This window comes from Tiliqua scincoides, chromosome 8, assembly GCF_035046505.1.
Source record: "Tiliqua scincoides isolate rTilSci1 chromosome 8, rTilSci1.hap2, whole genome shotgun sequence".
In the NCBI taxonomy this organism is placed as follows: Eukaryota; Metazoa; Chordata; class Lepidosauria; order Squamata; family Scincidae; genus Tiliqua; species Tiliqua scincoides.
In genome coordinates this window covers 9,169,123-9,188,952 of record NC_089828.1, presented here as the reverse complement: position 1 = coordinate 9,188,952, position 19,830 = coordinate 9,169,123, and the positions used below count along the sequence as shown (strand labels likewise).

Sequence of the window (19,830 nt, the reverse complement as noted above, 5' to 3'; positions counted from 1 at the left end):
AGAGAAGCCCACAAATGGGCCTCGAGAGCAATGCCTCCCCTGCTGTCGCTTCCTAGCAGCTGGGGCTCCATGGTGGGCTGACTTGGACCGTGGTATTCTGCATGACTCGTTGCCCTCCCCAGAATCCCTTGCAGTAGCAGGGGGTGCTGGGGCTCAGTTCTCAGGGTGCCCACAGTTTCCTTGGTTCCACAAAGCATTTGGGTGGCTGGTGCATCCTGCAGCCTGGCTCCAGGGTCACGGCCTCCCCCCAAGAGCCACAGGATTGCAGAGCCAGTGCGAGGCAGCTCGTCATGTCATGAAGGCCCTTTTCCCGCTACAGCCCAGCTGAGTAGGGGTGGGGGGTGGGGTGGAGATGTTTTGCAACCCAGAGGAGTGTTCTGAGGACATTCCCACTGGGTCTGCAGCTGGATTGGCAGTGTCTGAGGGAGCTGCTCTGCTTCCCCCCTCTGCTTCTTGGTGCCACACGACCCATGCACAGATGCTTGGGAGGCCACCCCAAGCACCAAGAGGCCACAGGTGGAGGGGGTGAAGAGCACCCTGGGCCCACATCGACCTCCCTCCTCCAGCCACTCCTTCTGGGCCTGACAACACATTTTGGCGGGGCCACTGTTGCTTTTTCTCCAATTCTGGCTTTCTGTTCAGCTCTGTGATGTCAGCAGCCTGCAGCCAAGGAAAGGTGGCCAAGGAAATGCTCTCTGTGAAATCATGTCCAACTCCTCCTCCAGCTTTTCCATCCTTTTTACACAGGATGCCCTGGACAAGCTGGGGAAGATGTCCTCTGGCAGGCCAGGCTGTCAAAGAGCAGGAAGCAAGTCTCTAGCGTTTGGTTCGGAGGGGACAGCAAAGGGGGGGGGGTCCTTTCAAGGAAACCCAGCACCCAATCCTATCCAATTTTCCAGTGCTGGTGCAGTTGTGCCAGTGAGGTGTGCACTGCATCCTGTGGTGGAGGGGCGGTCACTGGGGCCTTCTCAAGGTATGGGAACATGTTTCCTTTGCATTGTGGCTACACCAGAGCTGGAAAGTTGGATAGGATTGGGCCCCCACTGACTTGCCTCAAGTTAGCCAAACTCCCCTGATAACTGGGTAAGAAGCACTTTTTCAAATGGGTGCTCCTCTTTTATTTAGCAGGGGGAGATCCCTCCTCATAAGAACATAAGAACATAAGAACAGCCCCACTGGATCAGGCCATAGGCCCATCTAGTCCAGCTTCCTGTATCTCACAGCGGCCCACCAAATGCCCCAGGGAGCACACCAGATAACAAGAGACCTCGTCCTGGTGCTCTCCCCTACATCTGGCATTCTGACTTAACCCATTCCTAAAATCAGGAGGTTGCGCATAAAGTCACCCCAGCAGTGTCTTTTCAAGTGGCTGCCTGCTGGTGTTCTTTTGCATCTTTTTTGTGATTGTGAGCCCTTTTGGGAGAGGGAGGCATGAGTTATTTGATTTTCTCTGTAAACTGCTTTGTGAACTTTTTGTTGAAAAGCGGGAAATAAATACTGTCATTATTGTTATTAATAGCAGCCATCACATTCTTGCTCCCCCTGCTGGTTCCTTTTCATTAAAATGTCAGACTGTTCACGGTCTTTCAGACTTCAGCATTTTTCGAGCTGTGGGCCATTGGCCACACATCACACCCTGGTATGCCCTGCGGCTTCCTGGTCACAGCAGGCCTGCAATCCACCAAAAATCAGGTTGTGTCCCAACCCACATTTGCACATATAACTACTTCTGTGAGGCTTCTGTCACAGTAATGTGGTCATTGAATTGGGTTGCAATGGTGCAACTTTCGGGTCGCACCCCATAATGCCTTGTGGCACGATAGCCAGCACTAGCCTGTGACCCACCATGGGCTATGAAGTGGGTTGCAGAGGTCAGACGTTTGAGAACTGCTGGATTACTGGAAAGGTTGGGGGGGGGGGCTCCAAACCTGACTCCAGCTCCTGGAAATATTGCCTTGTCCACACATGGCTTTTTCTCACCACTGCTGCCAACAGGGTCTGTTTGCTTTTCGACAGGATTTTGAAAGCAACGATGAGCTGAAGTACAAAGCAATCACCTTCCTGGAGGAAGTGATCCATGACCCGGAACTTCTGACTCAGGAGAGGAAAGCAGCTGCCAACATCACCAGGCAAGTCGTTCCCTGGGCATGACGTAAAGCCCCTCCCCCGCAGTCAGTGGCACATGTAGTGCCCTGAGGTCTGGGACCAGGTTGCTTGCCACGCCCACCCCACCATAGCCACCAACACAGTGAAAGTCCCGTCCTCAGCATAGACCATGGGGCCCTTATCTGTGGACCCAGGAGCCACTGCTGCAGCCTGGACAGGCAGAGAGAAGCCACTCGCTTGGGCGACACTCCTGTGAGCCCCTGGAAGAGGATGGGCCAGGCTGCCCAGGGCTCTGTTGCTGACCCGCTTCCTGAAGGCGGGTGGGGCTGGAGAGCCCACTCCCCAGGCAAACACTGCCAAGTGTGGGCCTCTGGGACTCCCCCACTGTGGCTGGGCTCCCCTGTGCAGGACCAGAGGAACCCTCCCACCTGCCCTTCCCAGTCAGGGGCACCAGTTGCTCAGCCTTCCTTTTGCCTCTCCATGCCCCAATGCTGACCACCTTGTCTTTTTCCATACCCCAGAACTTTGTCTCAGGAAGACCCTGGAGACAACCAGATCACACTGGAAGAGATCCTGCGGACGGTAATGCCCCTCCCCACTTCCAGTCTCCCTCAGGCAAACCACAGTTAGAGGCTGGATGAGGGCTTCCCCCACCCTTTCCTCATTTGGAGCCCCTTTTGTTGCTCCAAGGAAGCCAAGGCAGGCACCACTGCTGGAAGCCCCTGCCAAGGGGAGAGCAGCTGTTCTGCACAGGGCAGGATGCACCGGAGGGGATGAGGGTTTGTGGATACCGTCTGTGCAAGCAGGCTAGCAAGCAGGGGAGCAGCAAATGCAGGGCGCTTGCTTGGCTGCATGAGGCCCAAGGGGTGCAGGCCTGCGAAGGCCAGATGCTATGAGGAGCTCATCTGGCCTGACAGGTTGGCAACCCTGTGAATTTGGCGGGGGACTCGTCTGAGGTGTCGCAGTCACTGCGGGAAGAGAGAAGCCAGCCCTCCAAGCCCCGCCAGCCCCACTGCCCTGCCTGGCTTGCTGGTTCTTGAGTCCCACACGCTGCAGAGGTTGTGTGAGCTGCAGCCAGCCAGTTCCAGCCCCCTCTTCCCTAGGCAGGGAGAAAATGGCCCACTTATCCCCTGACAGGGTGCGTGTCTCCCTTTCATCTGAATGGTGCCCAGAAGTGGAGCAGAGTTGGGCTAGCATTCTTCTGATGCCCACAGCAGCCCAGGCACTGGCTGAGGCTTCCCAGCAGCCCTGTCAAGAATGCCTGGAAGCCACCAAGTCTGAGCCTTGTCCAGGATCCTCTCCAGGAAAGGCGCCATTGCTGCCCCAGCTGAAGGGGAGAAAGGCTGCCAGTCAGGCACAAGTTCTCCTGCTCGGCCCCTTGTGGAGTCTCGGCTGCTGCACGACAACCTGCAGCGCTCAGTTGAGCCCCCCAGTGAATACTGCAGGGCGATGCCCACTGGGGTGCTACTGGCTTTCATAGCCTCCCATCCCCATGTGCCGCCGGGCTGCAGCCTGACCCAGGCTCAGGTGCACACAACACGCCTGTCCACCAAGGCTCTCCCCAGCAGCAGAACGGGCTGCAGCGCCTGCAGGCCAGCAGGCAGGTACACATGGCCTTTCCTCTCTCCAGGCCGAGGAAGCCAAGGCAGAACCCTTTGAAAACCACTCTGCTCTGGAGATTGCTGAGCAGCTGACGTTGCTGGATCACCTGGTCTTCAAGAAGATCCCCTACGAGTGAGTAAGGAGGCCTCTGCTCAGCCCCTCCTCCCCCTGCAGGCAGGCCTGCTGCTGGCGGCTTCACCTCTCCACCCAAAGTCATTTGGCAAGTTTTCCTTGTTCATATTAATTGCAAAATCGGTGTCTGCTGCTTTTCAACACAGGAGTTCAGAAGGCAGCCTGTCTAGCAATAGGTGGGCTCTCTGTTCTGAAAGGGCTCACTCACAAGCTGAAAAGGGACACTGCAAACAGCCAGTGGGAAGGGGGCTCTGCTGGGGGAGGCAGGGGGCAGCTGATCTCCCCCTGGCTCCTCTTCACTGGTAAACAAGAAAACAGCTGGTTCAAGGGGAAACCAGGTGTCTGACATGGACAATGGGAAGCAAAAGTGGGGTCAGGCACAGCTGGAGACATTCAGGAAGCAGCAGCCTCCCTGCTTTTCAGCACCTTCTCAACAGGGACTGTGATGGGAGGGGAAGCTGACCTCCCTGGGGAGCCCTTCTAGCCAGGGCACTGTGTTTCTTGAGCAGGGTGGAGTGGAGGACCCTAGAAGTGGGGAGGCATTTGCAGTCAATGTCATGATTATCTGATGACCTGCTGTATATGACACACCTCCTCCTTCTCTGCCTCTGCCACCCCTGACTTGCAGCTTCTCACAGAGAAAGGTGCACACCTGAGCATGCAGAGTTTTCTTCACTCCTGCCCAGCCCCTTCATGCCCTGTAGCTGTGGGAATGAACATATCTGGCCTGGTGGTCCCCCAGGCCTCATGTGGCAGAAGACTTGGCTAACATGGAAGCGCCTCCTGCCTCTCTTGTGCAGGGCCGGACAGGAAGGCTTCCTGGTGACTCCAGGCAGGCCTGGGCTGACCTGATCCTGACTCTTCTCCTTTACAGAGAGTTTTTTGGGCAAGGGTGGATGAAGGTAGAAAAGAATGAGAAGACTCCATACATCATGAAGAACACCAAGCATTTCAATGATGTGAGTCTGGTCCCCGCAGACCTAGGCTGGGGGGGGGCAGCTTCCAGTTGTCAAGGGGCATGAGTCAGGTGCTAATGACTGTTACGTGCCCCCCGTCCCACCACTAAGATGCCTTTGGAACAAACCTTGCAGAGATTCAATTATTATGCCGGAATTTAGTATTTCCTATTTGGGAAAGGGCCCGCAGCTCGACACTTGCTTTGCATGCAGTGTCATGCAGACACTTTGCTTTCCAATAGACTCTGTGTCTGACAGCAGTTTCAGGGAGAGCGGGAAAGCCCCTTCCCCATCTGAAGCCCTGGAGAGCAGCTGTAGTTAGGGGAGATGCTGCTGGGCCCTCCTGGTCTGACTCAGGAGAGAGCTGCTTCCCCTGCCCACCATCTGCAAGGGTCTTCCAGGAGAGGCCTGCCCAGATGGCGTTGCTGCTCAGAGATCTCCCCTGGAGCCTTGAGTGGGTTTGTATGTTGCAACTGCTCCAAAGGCACGTCTCCCCACAGAGACCCAGAAAGTGGCTGGGAGGAGACCCCTGGGATAGCCAGAGACCTGAAGAGAGGAGAAGGGGCTGTGTTGTCTTAGCTCTTCTCTGGTTCTCCTTCCGTCCTGCTGCATGTCGCACAGCCCCTTTTGGTCCTTTAGGAGGGAGATGTGGTGATGGAGAGCAATTCTTGGGATTCAGGCTGTGGGCTGCCTGCAGTCAGGTCTTTGGGCCTCTACCTGGGAAGGGGCCCCTGTGCTCTTCCCTGCTGGAAACGGTCCATGGGCAGCCCAGAGTCCCTGTCCCTCAGGACCCCAGGATGCAGGCCTCCTTCGTCCCCTTCTTCCTCCCTCATGTTGCAGCCAGGTACAAAATGATCACTGTAAGCTGGACAAGGAGGCATCTCCCTTGACCTGTTGCTTTTCCACCACCACCACCCCCCAGATCAGCAACCTAATCGCCTCTGAAATCCTCCGCAACGAGGACATCGCAGTGAGGGCCAGCGCCATTGAGAAGTGGGTGGCTGTGGCTGACATCTGTCGCTGCCTGCACAACTACAACGCCGTCTTGGAGATCACCTCGGCCTTCAACCGTAGCGCCATCTTCCGCCTGAAGAAGACCTGGCTGAAGGTGTCCAAGCAGGTGTGTGTGCTCTGGGCTAAGGCAGCACCCCAGAGTGGACTAAGGGTGCGGTAGTGATTTTGGAACTGCTGGGGGCAGGACGTGCTATGGCCTGGAACAGCAGCCCCCTTCCCTCTGGCAGAAACTGTGAACCACCTGCAGGAGTTGGCAAAGGGGTGCAGCCGGAAGGCCCCAGAAGTCATTGCCTGTGTACACCATGGCTAGGGGAGCCACCACTTGGCAGCGGAGCTAGGTGACCCCTCCCCCACCCTGCTCCATGGGAGCAGAGTCATAGCCAACCATCAGCAAGCAGGAGGTGCAGCTTCCTGGACCTCCGCCACACTGCTCTGGATGTTCAGGGCTGTCCCTCCTCAGCTGCCCCCAGAAGAATCTGTAGCTGGAGGGGTCATAAGAACATAAGAACAGCCCCACTGGATCAGGCCATAGGCCCATCCAGTCCAGCCTCCTGTATCTCACAGCGGCCCACCAAATGCCCCAGGGAGCACACCAGATAACAAGAGACCTCATCCTGGTGAGCTCCCTTGCGTCTGGCATTCTGACATAGCCCATTTCTAAAATCAGGAGGTTGCGCGTACACATCATGGCTTGTACCCCATAATGGATTTTTCCTCCAGAAACTTGTCCAATCCCCTTTTAAAGGCGTCTAGGCTAGACGCCATCACCACATCCTGTGGCAAGGAGTTCCACAGACCGACCACACGCTGAGTAAAGAAATATTTTCTTTTGTCTGTCCTAACCCGCCCAACACTCAATTTTAGTGGATGTCCCCTGGTTCTGGCATTATGTGAGAGTGTAAAGAGCATCTCCCTATCCATTCTGTCCATCCCCTGCATAATTTTGTATGTCTCAATCATGTCCCCCCTCAGGTGCCTCTTTTCTAGGCTGAAGAGGCCCAAACGCCGTAGACTTTTCTCATAAGGAAGGTGCCCCAGCCCAGTAATCATCTTAGTCGCTCTCTTTTGCACCTTTACCATTTCCACTATGGTTTTTTTGAGATGCGGCGACCAGAACTGGACACAATACTCCAGGTGTGGCCTTACCATAGATTTGTACAACGGCATTATAATACTAGCCGTTTTGTTCTCAATACCCTTCCTAATGATCCCAGGCCTAGAATTGACCTTCTTCACTGCCGCCGCACATTGGGTCGACACTTTCATCGGCCTGTCCACCACCACCCCAAGATCTCTCTCCTGATCTGTCACAGACAGCTCAGAACCCATCAGCCTATATCTAAAGTTTTGATTTTTTGCCCCAATGTGCATGACTTTACACTTACTGACATTGAAGCGCATCTGCCATTTTGCTGCCCATTCTGCCAGTCTGGAGAGATCCTGAATTCCTTGATGAAGCCCTGCTCCAGATCTCATTTTGGGGAGAGGCTTTGTTTTATGTGCTGATGCTGCATTGATTGTTTTACAAATGTGTTTAGAGGCTTTTAAAATATTTTTAAACCTCCATCTGGCCCATCCTCCAAAGAGCTCAGAAGGGCACACAAGAATGAGCCTGGTGTGCTCTTCTGAGCTCTTTGGAGGAAAGGCCAGATAGATATTTAATATGGTTGGCGGGTTTACACTTACTGACATTGAAGCGCATCTGCCCATTCTGCCAGTCTGGAGAGATCTTTCTGGAGCTTCTCACAATCCCTTCTGGTCTTCACCACTCAGAAAAGTTTGGTGTCATCCACAAACTTTGCAACCTCACTGCTCAACCCTGTCTCCAGGTCATTTATGAAGAGGTTGAAAAGCACCAGTCCCAGGACAGATCCTTGGGGCACACCGCTTTTCACCTCTCTCCATTGTGAAAATTGCCCATTGACACCCACTCTCTGCTTCCTGGCCTCCAACCAGTTCTCAATCCATGAGAGGACCTGTCCTCTAATTCCGACTGTGGAGTTTTTTCAGTAGCCTTTGGTGAGGGACCGTGTCAAACGCCTTCTGAAAGGTGATGGTCTGCGCAGTGCCAGCCTGGCCCAGGGCATTCTCATGGCTCCCCATCCTCAGTCCTGGCAAGAACAACCAGACCAGCTCCAACAGGTGCCCAGACAGCTTCTGTGGAGCCTGACCATGGCTTTGCCTTTGCCCTGCCCAAGAGATTGCTGGGGACTGGGCCAGAGCCATTCTGCACGCAAGGCCAAGCCAGTGCCCCCACCCCCAGTAGTCTGGCCTGGAGCTGCCATGCCCTGGGATGCCTCCACCCAAAAGACTTGCTTGGGCTCTCACAGCGGCTCACATTCTGCCTTCCCTTGCCTCCTGAATCAAGCCACTTCGAGCCAGTTTTGGCCTGGCTAGACCTGCCCTGTTGACCAAGGTGCCTGCTAGGCTGTGAAAGGCAGGCTCTCCCCACCCCCACCCCCAAACACACAGTCAGGTGTGCCCCCCCCTTCTTCTTCAGTATAACCGCACTGTGGACTCTCTGCCTCTGATTAGGAAAATTGCCTCCTTCCTTCCAGACAAAAGCTCTGATTGACAAGCTGCAGCGGCTGGTGTCTTCAGAGGGTCGGTTTAAGAACCTAAGGGAGGCCCTCAAGAAGTAAGTGCCTTCCATTCAGCAGCTGCTGTTCCAGGGCAACTGCTGCTCTTGGCAGGCAGGCTCTGCAGGGCAGGAGTGCTGCACAGCTAATTAGCAGCCTTCCTCCAGCCCCAGGGAACTTTGCACCTGCCTGCTGAGCAAGAGGAAAGCCAGCTGGACCGCTCCAAAATGTGCTTCAGGAAGGAAGGGCATGCCTTGCACTGGGAGACTCTGGGTGGCTCCAGAGTGCCATCCAAATATGGGTGACAAGGGACCAAGGGCTTCGCACCCCAGGCAAAATAGCAAACACACTGTACACCAGGGAATGCCTTGCCTGGCTGCAGGCTGAGCCTGTGAGTGGCTTGCAAGGAAAAGTGCTGGGACTGGTCCAAAGGAGGGGGGGGGAGGCTTTGTTCCATGGTGCCCATTCACTGCCATGTGGGGAGGGGAGTGTTTGCGAAGGTGCCCTAGTAATGCCAGCTTTCCAGAACCAGAAGGGTTCCCCTTTCCAGAAAGGAAGCACCTCAACCCTAGCATGGAGGCCTGAGTCCACCCCTCCATTCAACTCTACTGGGCCTCTTACATAAGAACATGTTATTAGTTATTTGATTAGCCATTAGTTATTCGATTTTTTTCTGTAAACAGCTTTCTGAACTTTTTGTTGAAAAGCAGTATATAAATACTGTTAATAATAATAAGAACAGCCCCGCTGGATCTGGCCACAGGCCCATCTAGTCCAGCTTCCTGCATCTCACAATGATTGGCAACCTTCAGTCTCAAAAGACTATGGTATAAGCTTACAGCACCCGGTATTCCTAGGCGGTCTCCCATCTAAGTACTAACCAGGCTTGACCCTGCTTAGCTTCCAAGATCAGACAAGATCGGGCATGTGCAGGGTAACAGTTGCTATCACAGCAGCCCACCAAATGCCTCAGGGAGCACAGGAGACAGCAAGAGACCTGCATCCTGGTGCCCTCCCCTGCATCTGGCATTCTGATGCAGCCCACTTCTAAAATCAGGAGGTTGCACATTACACATCATGGCTTGTAACCCGTGATGGATTTTTCCTCTGTTCCTCCTGTCAGCTGCGACCCCCCCTGTGTCCCTTACCTTGGGATGTATCTCACAGACCTGGCGTTCATTGAGGAGGGCACCCCAAATTACACGGAGGATGGACTCGTCAACTTCTCCAAAATGCGGATGGTGAGTTCTCTATTCCCAGCAGGGCCCCCTTGTGGGCATCATGAATGGACCACCTGCAAGGGGCAACTGGCGAGCCTCAACAGCTGCCAACCAGCCTGATACAGGCGCCAGGATGCCAAACGCCTGGCCCTTCCCTTCCTGAAGGGGTCTCCAGGATACAAGCACTGCTTTCTCGCCTCTCCCCACAGATCTCCCACATCATCCGAGAGATCCGACAGTTCCAGCAAACTGCCTACAAAATAGAGCACCAGGCCAAGGTGAGCCTCCTCGCTGCCGGACTCTGCTCCACTGGACTGGGCCAAAGGGCACTGGTCTGACATCCTCCAGAGGCAGGTCACAGGACTGGAGGGAGCTAGATGAGAACCTCAGCAGAGCCACAAAGGAGAACACTTCAGGTGGCAGAAGTCCCACCCTTGCGCACATGTGCTCTTGAACCAGTGAGGGCACAGGCAGGAGGCAGGATAGCTGTCTTGCCAGCTGGAAGGCCCAGGCTCCACCCCCAACAGCACCTCTAGCTCTGTAGCCTCACATAGCAGATGGTGGGACAGACTCTGCACCACTGCTGCCACCCAGAGCAGACCACCTGTGGCTGGATAGCTCAGTGGTCCTCAGCAGGAAGTGCCTGAACTCGGGAGGGGGGGAAGGCTGCCAGCAGTTTCTCTGCCACCTGTGCTTCTCTTCCAGGTCACTCGCTACCTTCTTGACCAGTCCTCCGTGATGGATGAGGAGGATCTGTACAATGCATCCCTCCAGATGGAACCAAAGCTGCCCACTTGAGCCATCACTGAAGCCGCCTCTGGACCCTTCCCCTGTAGACCTTGACCCCATACTGTACATAGCAGCTCTCTGTTTTTCTGGGAATCTGGCTGACTTCCTAGTCTGTGCTTCTTCAAGAAACCGCCCCTACGCCCACCCCCTTCTTGTCCTTCCCACGCAGTCCGTGCATCACCCCAGGAGTCAGCCTGGCATGGGCCCCGCTGGCTGCCGACGCAGTCCTGGTCTCTATGAAGCTGTTTTCTCTTTGTTGTTCTTTGCCGGGAGGAGGGTGGGATGGACGGGATGGCAGGAGGAGACCTCATGAGCCCTGGTGGTGTGAAGTCGCATGGAGAGCGCCCCCCCCACCTCACACCTGAGGAGCAGTGATGGCTCTTCTTGGGCTCTGCAGCCTGGCCAGCTCTGGCAAACACACACCCAGACCAGTGCTCCGCGCCAGGCCGCTGTGGTCTGCTGCCGCTTGACCCCAACACCACTGGTTGAAAAGGAAAAGCAAGTTTGGAGGTGGCAGAAACACCCGTCATGCTCCCCTAGCACACCTGCAGGGTGCCTGCAGGGGGAGTCTTGCCACAGGGAGTCAGTGCTCAACTGCCCAGAGACTCTGCCCCACAGCCTGTGCATGGAAGCAGTCCCTCCAGGAGCGCAGCAGTCCATGAGAAGCAGGAGGCACAGAGGCGGCCTTGAGGGCAACAGGCCAGGTGCTCCAGGGGCAGTGACCGCTGTTCTTCTCAGCTAAGGGGCCGTCTAGACAAGTCGCTGGTGCCGGGGGTGCCAGGCCAGGGGCCCCATGCGTGGGGTGAGATGGGACCGTGAGGGGGGAGGCCAGCCGAACACTCTGCCTTGGGCTAGCCTGAGGGGAAGGGGACCACTACTTGGCCCCTGCCTCCATCTCGCCCCCTCCCAGGGAGACTTGTCGATCTCTGCTCTGTCTGTAGACCTAGTGACACTTTGTAATGTGACGTATACTTGGGGGGGGCTCCGACCGTGTGTTTCCTTCAGGGACTGTAACCGGCCTGCCAGGCACTGAGCAGGAAGATGGCGGTGTGGCCAGTGCTGCTTCTGTGAATAGCGCGTGTATTTTGACACTGCCCAGCCCCGAAGGTGCGGCGCCTGGAAGAGCGCGAGGACTGGGGGGCGCCTCCGGCGGGGAAGAGGCACACCCAGTTTTGTACAAATTGATGTTTCCCGCGACTCTTGCGAATAAAGCTCTTCCGTCTCAGGGCCACGCAGCGTCTCTGGCCTGTGCCCCACGCAGAAGTCTGGACGGGTCTGGATGGCACAGGCTGGGCAAGGGGGCCTCTTGCAGTCCCACCAGCAGAAGTGCTGAGCAGGGGACTGGCGCGTCAAGAGGCTGAGTGCGGAGGAGGGGACGCCCGGGCTGCGGGCAGGCAGGGGCTGCCTCCCATATGTCAGATGCAAGGGAGGGCACCAGGATGAGGTCTCTTGTTATCTGGTGAGCTCCCTGGGGCGTTTGGTGGGCGGCTGTGAGATACAGGAAGCTGGCCTAGATGGGCCTGTGGCCTGATCTAGCGAGGCTGAGCCGCTCGCTCAGAGCCTTGACGGCAGGCTGGGCTTCCGCACCCTCTGCGCCTCTGCTCGTCCAAGCGCGCCCGCCATTCGGGCAACAGCCCGGAGACGCGCCTGTGGGCGCCCCCGCGTCAAGGGAAGCCGGGCGGCGCCTGGCTGCGGCTCCCCACGTGCGCCTCTGCCCCGCTCGGCGCGCCGGAGAAGCGCAAAGCCAACCCAGCCGGCCTCCGCAGAGCCCGCCCGGAGCAGGGGCGGGGCGCGGGCGCACAGGCCGGGCCTGACCGCCTCCCAGCAGGGGCGAGGCCTCCAGGCTGCCCTGGCCCGACCCCGTCCTCTCACTCGCAGGAGTCGGGCAGGATGCGGGCGCCGCCGCCGCTGCTGCTGCTGCTGCTGGGGATCTGCTCCGCGCCGGGGCTGTGCCTGGGCGGCGCCCGAGGTGGGTGCCGCGCGCGGAGGGGCTGCGGGCCCTGCCTGCCTGCCTGCCTGCCTCTCGGGGGTGGGGCCCTGCTGGGTGCTGCCGCCCTCCGGGTGCCCTGATCCCGCGGGCTCCCACCTCCGGCGCCGCTTCCCCGTAGGGGCAGCGCCGTCCCCGCCATGGCCGCCCGGGGCAGAGTCCTTCCAGCCGCCTGCGGGGCCAGCTGCTGCCTGCAGACGGGGGGCCGGTACGCGGAGCTGCGAGGAGCCGCGTCCTAGCTCGGCTGTCCCCGCAGCCCCGCCCCCGTGGAGGCTGCGCAGGGCCGCCCCGGCCGCCCGGGGCGCTCCGCGGCGGGGTTCTTTCCCGTACACGGCCGGGGATGTGGAGTGCCCGAGCAGCGCCCCCTCCTCGGACCTCCGTGGGAAATGCCGCCCCGTCGGAAAGGGCGGCTGGCTGCAGGGGTCGAGGCTACAATCCTATCAACACTTTTCTGGGAGTAAGGCCCATTGACTTTAATGGGCTTACTTCTGAGTAGACGTACGCGGGCTGCGCTCTAACGCAGGCTGCAAGCGGGGCGGGGGAGCGGCAGTCGCCCTTCTAGGCTCCGCAGCCCTTGGCGCACGAGCGGCTGCCACGCTGCGCCCGCCTCCCGGCCAGGAGCTCCGCGGCACGGACTGAGCACATCCAGGGAACCGCGTGGTGGCAGCCCAGGGTCTCCTCGCAGGATCCGACCGCACCCCGGCTGGCCAGAGAACGGAGCAGCCGCGGGAGCTGATCTCCCCCCGCCAGAAAAGATCTCCAGGGGTGGACACTGGAGGAGCGAAGGGAGGCTGCAGCTAGAGGACTGGGGGGGGGGGGTCGTAGGTTTCGCTTTATTTTTTCTATAAGCCTCCACTTGGGCTGCAGCTCCCTACATAAGTGAACATATTGTGAGCTTCCTTGCAGGAGGGGGAGGGGGTACAAATATTTTAAATAAAGACGTGCCAGTACTGAGAATGCAACCCCCCCCCCAACAGTCTTGAAACTGGTCCCCTGATTTAAACGATGCAGAGGTGCTCAGTGCTGAGTTAGACCGCTGAGTGCAAGGATTTTGCCCAATGAATACTCTGTCAGAAAGGGGCACTCATGAAAAGTCTGCATGACTGGAATAAAATCCCTCCCCCCCCCCCGCCTTCCCCAGTGTGTGAACTGGCCAAACCCCGGGGGGGGGGGGGAGAACTGAAACTCTGGTATTGCACAGAATAGTTGCTCTAAATCTCATAGTCTGTCTTTTGTTTGTCTCCCTCCTCCAGATGAGTTGCTTTTTAAGACATGGATGTCTCAGGTAAAAAGCCCTGCTGCTCACTTCGAAAGGCCACTTCCCTTTGGGCAGCCCACAATTTGTGAAACTCTCACTTCCCCAGTCTGGAAGTCCCCAGCTCCTCCTCAGCCTCTGCTGAATTCAGAGGGACTTCCCTGGTGGGCCTGCAAGAGGGTCGGAGCTCTTGGAGGAGACAGTAGGGAGAGGCCTTGCGCTCCCTTGCTGGTGCCCTCCCTTTCCTCAGCAACAGCCACTGCTGGGATGGGGAGGGCCTGCTTCCAAAGGGGCCCCATGTCTGCTTCATGTATTTCTGCTGTGTGGAGCTTGCATGACCAGAGGCAGGCAGCTGTGGATGAAGGCAAGAGCCTCCTTCCTTCTCTGTAGGACAGGCTGGTTACTGAGTTAGGTGTGATCAGCGGACTCTGATCCTTGGGAAGGCTACAGCACTGCAGCCTCATCAGGAAGAGGCTGCTGGCAGAGATGGGGCCTTTGCATGGTGTGTGCCAGTCAGAGGCCTCGCTGAGTGGTAGTGGAGAGAGCAGCAAGAAGCCACTTAAAACTCTCAAAGCCTGCTGCACAGGAGGGTGGGGCCTTTCCAGCACTCTCTGTCCCCACTGCCTGCCAAAGCACACCTGGAAGAGGCTTGTGAATGCATCACATCCCAAGAGGTCCTGCAGCAAGTCACCAGAGTGAGCAAGGAGCAAGGATACAGTATAGCCTCTTGGTCTTTGGAGACTTGCCTTGTGTATTGGCTCTTCCCCCACTCTCCAGGGCAAGATGGAAATGGATGTTCCGATCAGGAGGCTCTGAGAAGCCAGACAGGTGTGGCCAGCGCACTGACTTCTGCAGAAAGGCAGCATGGGAGGGGGGCATCCTGTTCTCGAGCCACCCAGTGCACTTTCACTTCTGCACTTTGCAGCTGCAGCCTCTTCCTCTGCTTTGCAGAACAACAGGCAGTATGGCTCGGAGGAGGAGTACTGGCAGCGCCTTCAGGTCTTCATGGAAAACAAGCGAAGGATCGACAGGCACAATGCAGGCAACCACACCTTCCAGTGTAAGAATTCTGCTCCTTCCACAAAGTAGCATGGCCTTCTGATAGCACAAGCCAGTCCGTGGCTGCTCAGAAAGTCCCACTGTGCTCAGTGGGGCTTACTTTCCAGAGAGTGTATAGGATTGCAGTCTAAACATCTCTTAAAATGTTGGCCTTGCAGTGTATTTGCTATCCTTGACCCCACTCCTTTTTTTCAGTGGGCTTGAACCAGTTTGCAGACATGACATTTGCTGAGTTTCAAAAGAAATATCTCTGGCAGGAGCCCCAGGTAACTGAGCTGATCTCCATATGGCATCCTGGCCAGATGTCCCCCCAACCTGAACATGACTGGGGGATGGGCCAGATTCTGTCCTGCACAGATGAGATCTGAATTGCTGGGTCGTCTTTGCTTCGGAAAATGAGGCTGAGTGGGAACCGGGCAGAGGTGGAGATGTGCTCTCCAAACAGAGTGGTGAGAGGAGGGCAGGTTGGGAAGGGATCCTGACAGAGCTGGCTCCTCCTGACTCCCCACCTGCCTTGCCCACCCCCTAGCCTTGCCCACTCCCTAACACCAGGTTCTTGGAACGTCATACAGCTGAGTGATGGTTTATCCTTCCCCACAGCAAAGTGGGGGTGAGATGGGGCCAGGAAGTCTCACTCTTTCCTCTGACCATGACCAGTAGTTCAAGCACTGAGGAAAGCCTGCGGCCTGCCCACTGCTGCTCCTGCAACTCCATAGCTCTTGGGGTTCTGGGGATGGTACCTTTCCGTACTCTTCGAGGTGCTGCCCATACGTGACCTTGGCCTGAAGGGACTGCGGGATGGGCAAAGAACGTCCCTGCAAGGCATTTTGGATGGCTTTGCTGGTGCACAGAGTGCTTGCATGCTGGGAATTTCCTGCACACGCAGTGCCTGGGTGCCCAGGTCACACATCATCTGCAGTGTGGAATTGCTCTCCTCCCTCTTGACTTGCTGCCTTGGCAGCCCTGGAACTTTCCCCAGCCCCGTGGCGCCAGCCAGTATTCATATTCTCCAGAGGAGCTGGTGAGTTGCTGGCCTCAGTGGGACTGAACTAGGGACTCCCCTCTCTCCTGCTCAACTGTGGCAGCCCTGGTCTCCTCACCAGCCAGACCAGTCCAGTGCTGGCACTGCCACTTGGACCTCCCTGTCTGTCTGGGCGGGAGGGCGCTTGCCTGCCTGCTCCTGGAGGAACTTCTGTTTCTGCTTGCAGAACTGCTCGGCCACAAAGGGCAACTTTGTGAGTGGGGCTGGGCTGTCTCCCAGCACCATTGACTGGCGGAAGAAAGGCAACTATGTGACGCCTGTGAAAAACCAGGTAAGGCATGAGTCCCGTGGTCACCTTGGGCTCGGTGCAAAAGAGCAAATGCGAAAAGACTTTTCTTTGGGACTCCCTAGGTTTAAAACGGGTGAGCCTCTAGCATGGCTGCTGTGCAGTGATGGCGCCTGCTGGCTGCTTCCTTGGGCATCTTGCAGAGAGGGATGGGGCTCTTCCTGTCTTTTCTAGGTGTCCACAAAGAGCTTCTCCCTCTCTCATGTTCCTTCTCTTCCCCCCCCCCCCCCAACAAGGGCCCTTGTGGGAGCTGCTGGACTTTCTCCACCACGGGGTGCTTGGAGTCTGCCATTGCCATTCAAACAGGAAAGCTCCTGAACCTGGTAAGATTCCCACTGAATGCCTGCATTTCAGATTTCACTGATTCTGTGGTATTCCTGAGGCACCTTCTCTGGTGCGGGGTGAGAATGACAGTTCCTAAGCATGCTCCACTTTTTGTGAGCTTGTGTGTTGGGGAAAAGGCAGTCAACTACTCAGATCTCTTTCTTCCCCCCCCCCCCCAGGCTGAACAGCAGCTGGTCGACTGTGCTCAGGACTTCAACAACCACGGATGTAGTGGGTGAGTGCTACTGGCTTGTATGGAAGTGAGCCACCCCCCAGGTTCCTCTCCTGGGCTGGCTCTCCATGCCAGTGCTGCATCCCAACTCGGCACCTGACCCACTGCTTCTCCCCCGCTCTGGCCAGCATGTGACTTGGATGCACATGTGCTGTTTTTCTCTCCAGAGGCCTCCCCAGCCAGGCTTTTGAGTACATCTTGTATAACAGAGGGCTCATGGGTGAGGACAGCTACCCTTACCGTGCCAAGGTATTGCCCCTTGCCACATGAGGTGGGTTGGCTATCCCTGCCGCAGAGTGGACTCTAAGGGAGGTTTCCTTGTGTTGTGCACAGAATGGTACTTGCCACTTCCAGCCTCAGAAGGCCATTGCCTTTGTCAAAGACGTTGTCAACATCACACTGGTGAGTGCCTCCCTCTTTGTGCAGGGTGCTTCTTCCCTGTCCAGGCTGAGCAATTGGCAGTTCTCCCTTGCCTGGGCTTCATGGTCTACTTGCTCTGTTGCTCCTGGCTCCTTTTCCCTCCAGTCAAGTCTCTCCCACTGTCATTCCTCCAGTTGGGGCCTTGAAAGGGCAGGCTCCTGCTTGTTCTGTGCACGCTGCTCTCCCCCTGCCACTTCCTGCAGAGGACCATTGGGACTGACTTGGCCACTGTGCTCAGAGCCAAGGCCTGCTTCCCTGCCAGGCTCCCATATCTCTGGACTACAGCCTGAAGCACCTGGCCCTCGCCCAGCCCCGGCCCTCGCCCAGCCACGCGCACTGACACCTGGGGTTGTTTCCTTACAGTACGATGAGCAGGGCCTGGTGGAAGCGGTGGGACGCTTCAACCCAGTGAGTTTCGCCTTCGAAGTGGTGGGGGACTTCATGTTCTACAAACAGGGAGTTTATTCCAGGTGAATATTTTGAAGTTAAGCAGGGGTGGGGGCACCATTTGTTTCTATACTGGAAATACTTTAGAGCCCCCAGAGGCTGCTGAGGAGGCTTCCAGAAGCCCCTCCTAATAAACAGCATGAAGGCTGCAGAAGTGACAGAAATTAGGTCAGTTCCTGGTGCCTTGTGCTTGGTCTTCCCCGCAGTTGCCCTTCAGCCACAGCCTTCCAGGCAGTAGCTCTTGCTCAGGAGCCCCCAGGCAAGGGAGTGCGGCTGAGTGCCTGGGGTACTTGCCTGAGGCAGGTCTGCTCTTGCCGGCTGCTGGCAGGCCTCTTGCTGCAGGGATTATGCAGATCATGCCAGTTGGGGGCCTGAGGATAGTTAGGCACCTTCCAGGGCCAGTGGATGCCTGTGTGGAGTCTTGCACCACTAAGCTTGGTGCTTCTGGTGCAAGAGTGAAGAAACCCAGGAAACGGGGTGAGGGAGATCATCCCACTTGACCTGCTGGCCTCATATTAGTGCCATCAGTGGGCCGCTGGGGAGGGACATGCACTGTCGGAGACACTGCACAGAATCCTTTGCTTGTTTCCATCCACAGCACAAAGTGTCAAGACACACCAGACAAGGTGAACCACGCTGTCCTAGCTGTCGGCTATGGGGAGGAGAACGGGGTGCCCTACTGGATTGTGAAGAACTCCTGGGGCCCCTCCTGGGGCATGGATGGGTAAAGCCCAAGGGGATTTCTCTGTCTTTTGTCTCTTCTCCTTGGAGGACTCTGATGCTCATTCAGTAGCCTTTCTGAGTGGAGTGGTACATCCCTGACATCCCTCTGAAACTAAGAGTTGCATCTCGTATTCCACCCACAGAAAACGTAGATGTGGCTCTTGGAGCTGGTTTTTTGTGGAATGAACCAGACTAAAAAAAGTGAAGGTTTGCTTAAGTCACCACGTGATCTGGGTGCTCTGTGGAATCCAGAAGGTGCTTGCGAGCTGCCTGTCATCTCGCCTTGTGTGGATGGAGGGGGCCAGGTCTTCTCCAGGTGCTCCTGCCTTGGAGACGTGGCTTCTCCCTGCAGCACAGGTCTGGGTACATCTGGCACATTTTCTGCCTGGCTTACCACATGAGAATAGAAAAGGTCCAAGCGGTCCAGGGCCTGCCTGGCTGTAGCGTTTGGCCCTCTGAAATGGTCTCCACTAATGGAGGCCCTCTCTTTTCCCTTTCAGGTATTTCTATATCGAACGTGGAAAGAACATGTGTGGTCTGGCTGCCTGTGCATCTTTCCCAGTCCCTCTAGTCTAAAGATGTGCTGCCCAAAGACAGTGGATGGGAGCAGTGGAGAGGCGAAGAGCATTCCTTGGCCCTTGGGTGTGATCCTGGGTGGGGTTCTTGGGTGGATCAAGGAGGAGACTTGGGCTGAGGCATCTCATACACTTACCCCCACCCCCTGTTGCTCCCACTGCCATGCTCCCAAGGACAGGAGCAAGCCCTGGCACAAGTGGTGCTGTGCCAGTTCCTGCCCAGCTCCTTTGGTGCAGGCTTCTTCTGTGAAATGTTGCACTGCTTTGTTATAGGAATCTGAATAAGTAACGGCTTTTCATAGCTGAATGACTTGCTTTTAAATCAATCAATCAGAGTGCTAGCTTGGGACTTTTAAAATAACCACTTCTCACACATAATTGCCACAAAGTTTTCTGAAATGACTTGTCTGCAGCAAGAGGCTTGCATTGTGTTCAACTGTTGCAAAGTACTATGTAGTTTTCACAGGTTCCAGCTCCAGAGAAATTGTTCACAGCTGGTGCAACGAACAGTGAGCTGGATTTTAATTTGGTCTCTGTGTATCCTTAAGTTTACCCCACACCACATGCTTGCCCCATCAAAACAGGGTGGGTGGGTGCGTGCGTGCGTGGGCGGGCTGCAGCTTTGGAAAGTCTTCTCCCTGTTGATAGGAAGGTCAAGGCAGGGCTGGCCCATCCATCAGGCCAACTGAAGTGGTTATCTCAGGCAGCAGATGGAGGGGTGCCCATCTCTGTCTGTCCCCTTGCCTCCACTGCTTCTCTTCCTCCTTTCATTCCCTGGATTGGAAAAGACAGAGAGGGACAGAAAGGAACAGGTGGAAGGGAGGAGGCCCGAACCACTGAGGAGGGGGAAGATACAGAGCTGGCACACCCCTGGGGTGGGGGCCAGTGTTTGCCAGGTCTTGAGTCTTGGGCCAGCCCTGGGCAGGGAGTGGCACTCAGAAGAACTTTGTTTTTGTAAGGGTCTCACTGGGACTGTGCACCAGATGTTGTATGGACTTGTGCTTTGCAGAGCTGCATAATTCTGAGTTCTGTTTTCACTCAAGATGACTATTTTTGTAAGACTGAAGCTCAGGTGCTAATTT

The 19,830-nt window shown here is 56.5% G+C and overlaps 2 protein-coding genes and 1 pseudogene across 2 annotated transcripts in view; 2 read left to right on the top strand and 1 right to left on the bottom strand.

Moving 5' to 3' along the window:
- Positions 1-10,407, top strand: part of RASGRF1 (Ras protein specific guanine nucleotide releasing factor 1) — a 55,686-nt gene extending 45,279 nt beyond the window's left edge. Inside the window, exons 19-27 of the mRNA XM_066636004.1 lie at positions 2,017-2,129; positions 2,628-2,688; positions 3,737-3,840; positions 4,715-4,799; positions 5,719-5,916; positions 8,369-8,448; positions 9,513-9,630; positions 9,819-9,887; positions 10,315-10,407. Of these exons, the coding sequence (XP_066492101.1) occupies positions 2,017-2,129; positions 2,628-2,688; positions 3,737-3,840; positions 4,715-4,799; positions 5,719-5,916; positions 8,369-8,448; positions 9,513-9,630; positions 9,819-9,887; positions 10,315-10,407 (921 nt within the window). The remainder of the gene's footprint in view (positions 1-2,016; positions 2,130-2,627; positions 2,689-3,736; positions 3,841-4,714; positions 4,800-5,718; positions 5,917-8,368; positions 8,449-9,512; positions 9,631-9,818; positions 9,888-10,314) is intronic.
- On the bottom strand, positions 9,222-9,338 carry LOC136659751 (5S ribosomal RNA; annotated as a pseudogene).
- A 1,795-nt stretch (positions 10,408-12,202) lies between the features above and the next one.
- On the top strand, positions 12,203-19,273 carry CTSH (cathepsin H). The gene is made up of 12 exons (XM_066636279.1): positions 12,203-12,367; positions 13,639-13,670; positions 14,592-14,700; positions 14,895-14,965; positions 15,908-16,012; positions 16,264-16,350; positions 16,531-16,586; positions 16,751-16,832; positions 16,917-16,985; positions 17,367-17,473; positions 18,049-18,174; positions 18,674-19,273. Exons 1-12 carry the CDS (start codon positions 12,289-12,291, stop codon positions 18,747-18,749), a joined length of 999 nt encoding a protein of 332 aa, XP_066492376.1. The 5' UTR covers positions 12,203-12,288; the 3' UTR covers positions 18,750-19,273.
- The last annotated feature ends 557 nt before the right edge of the window (positions 19,274-19,830 follow it).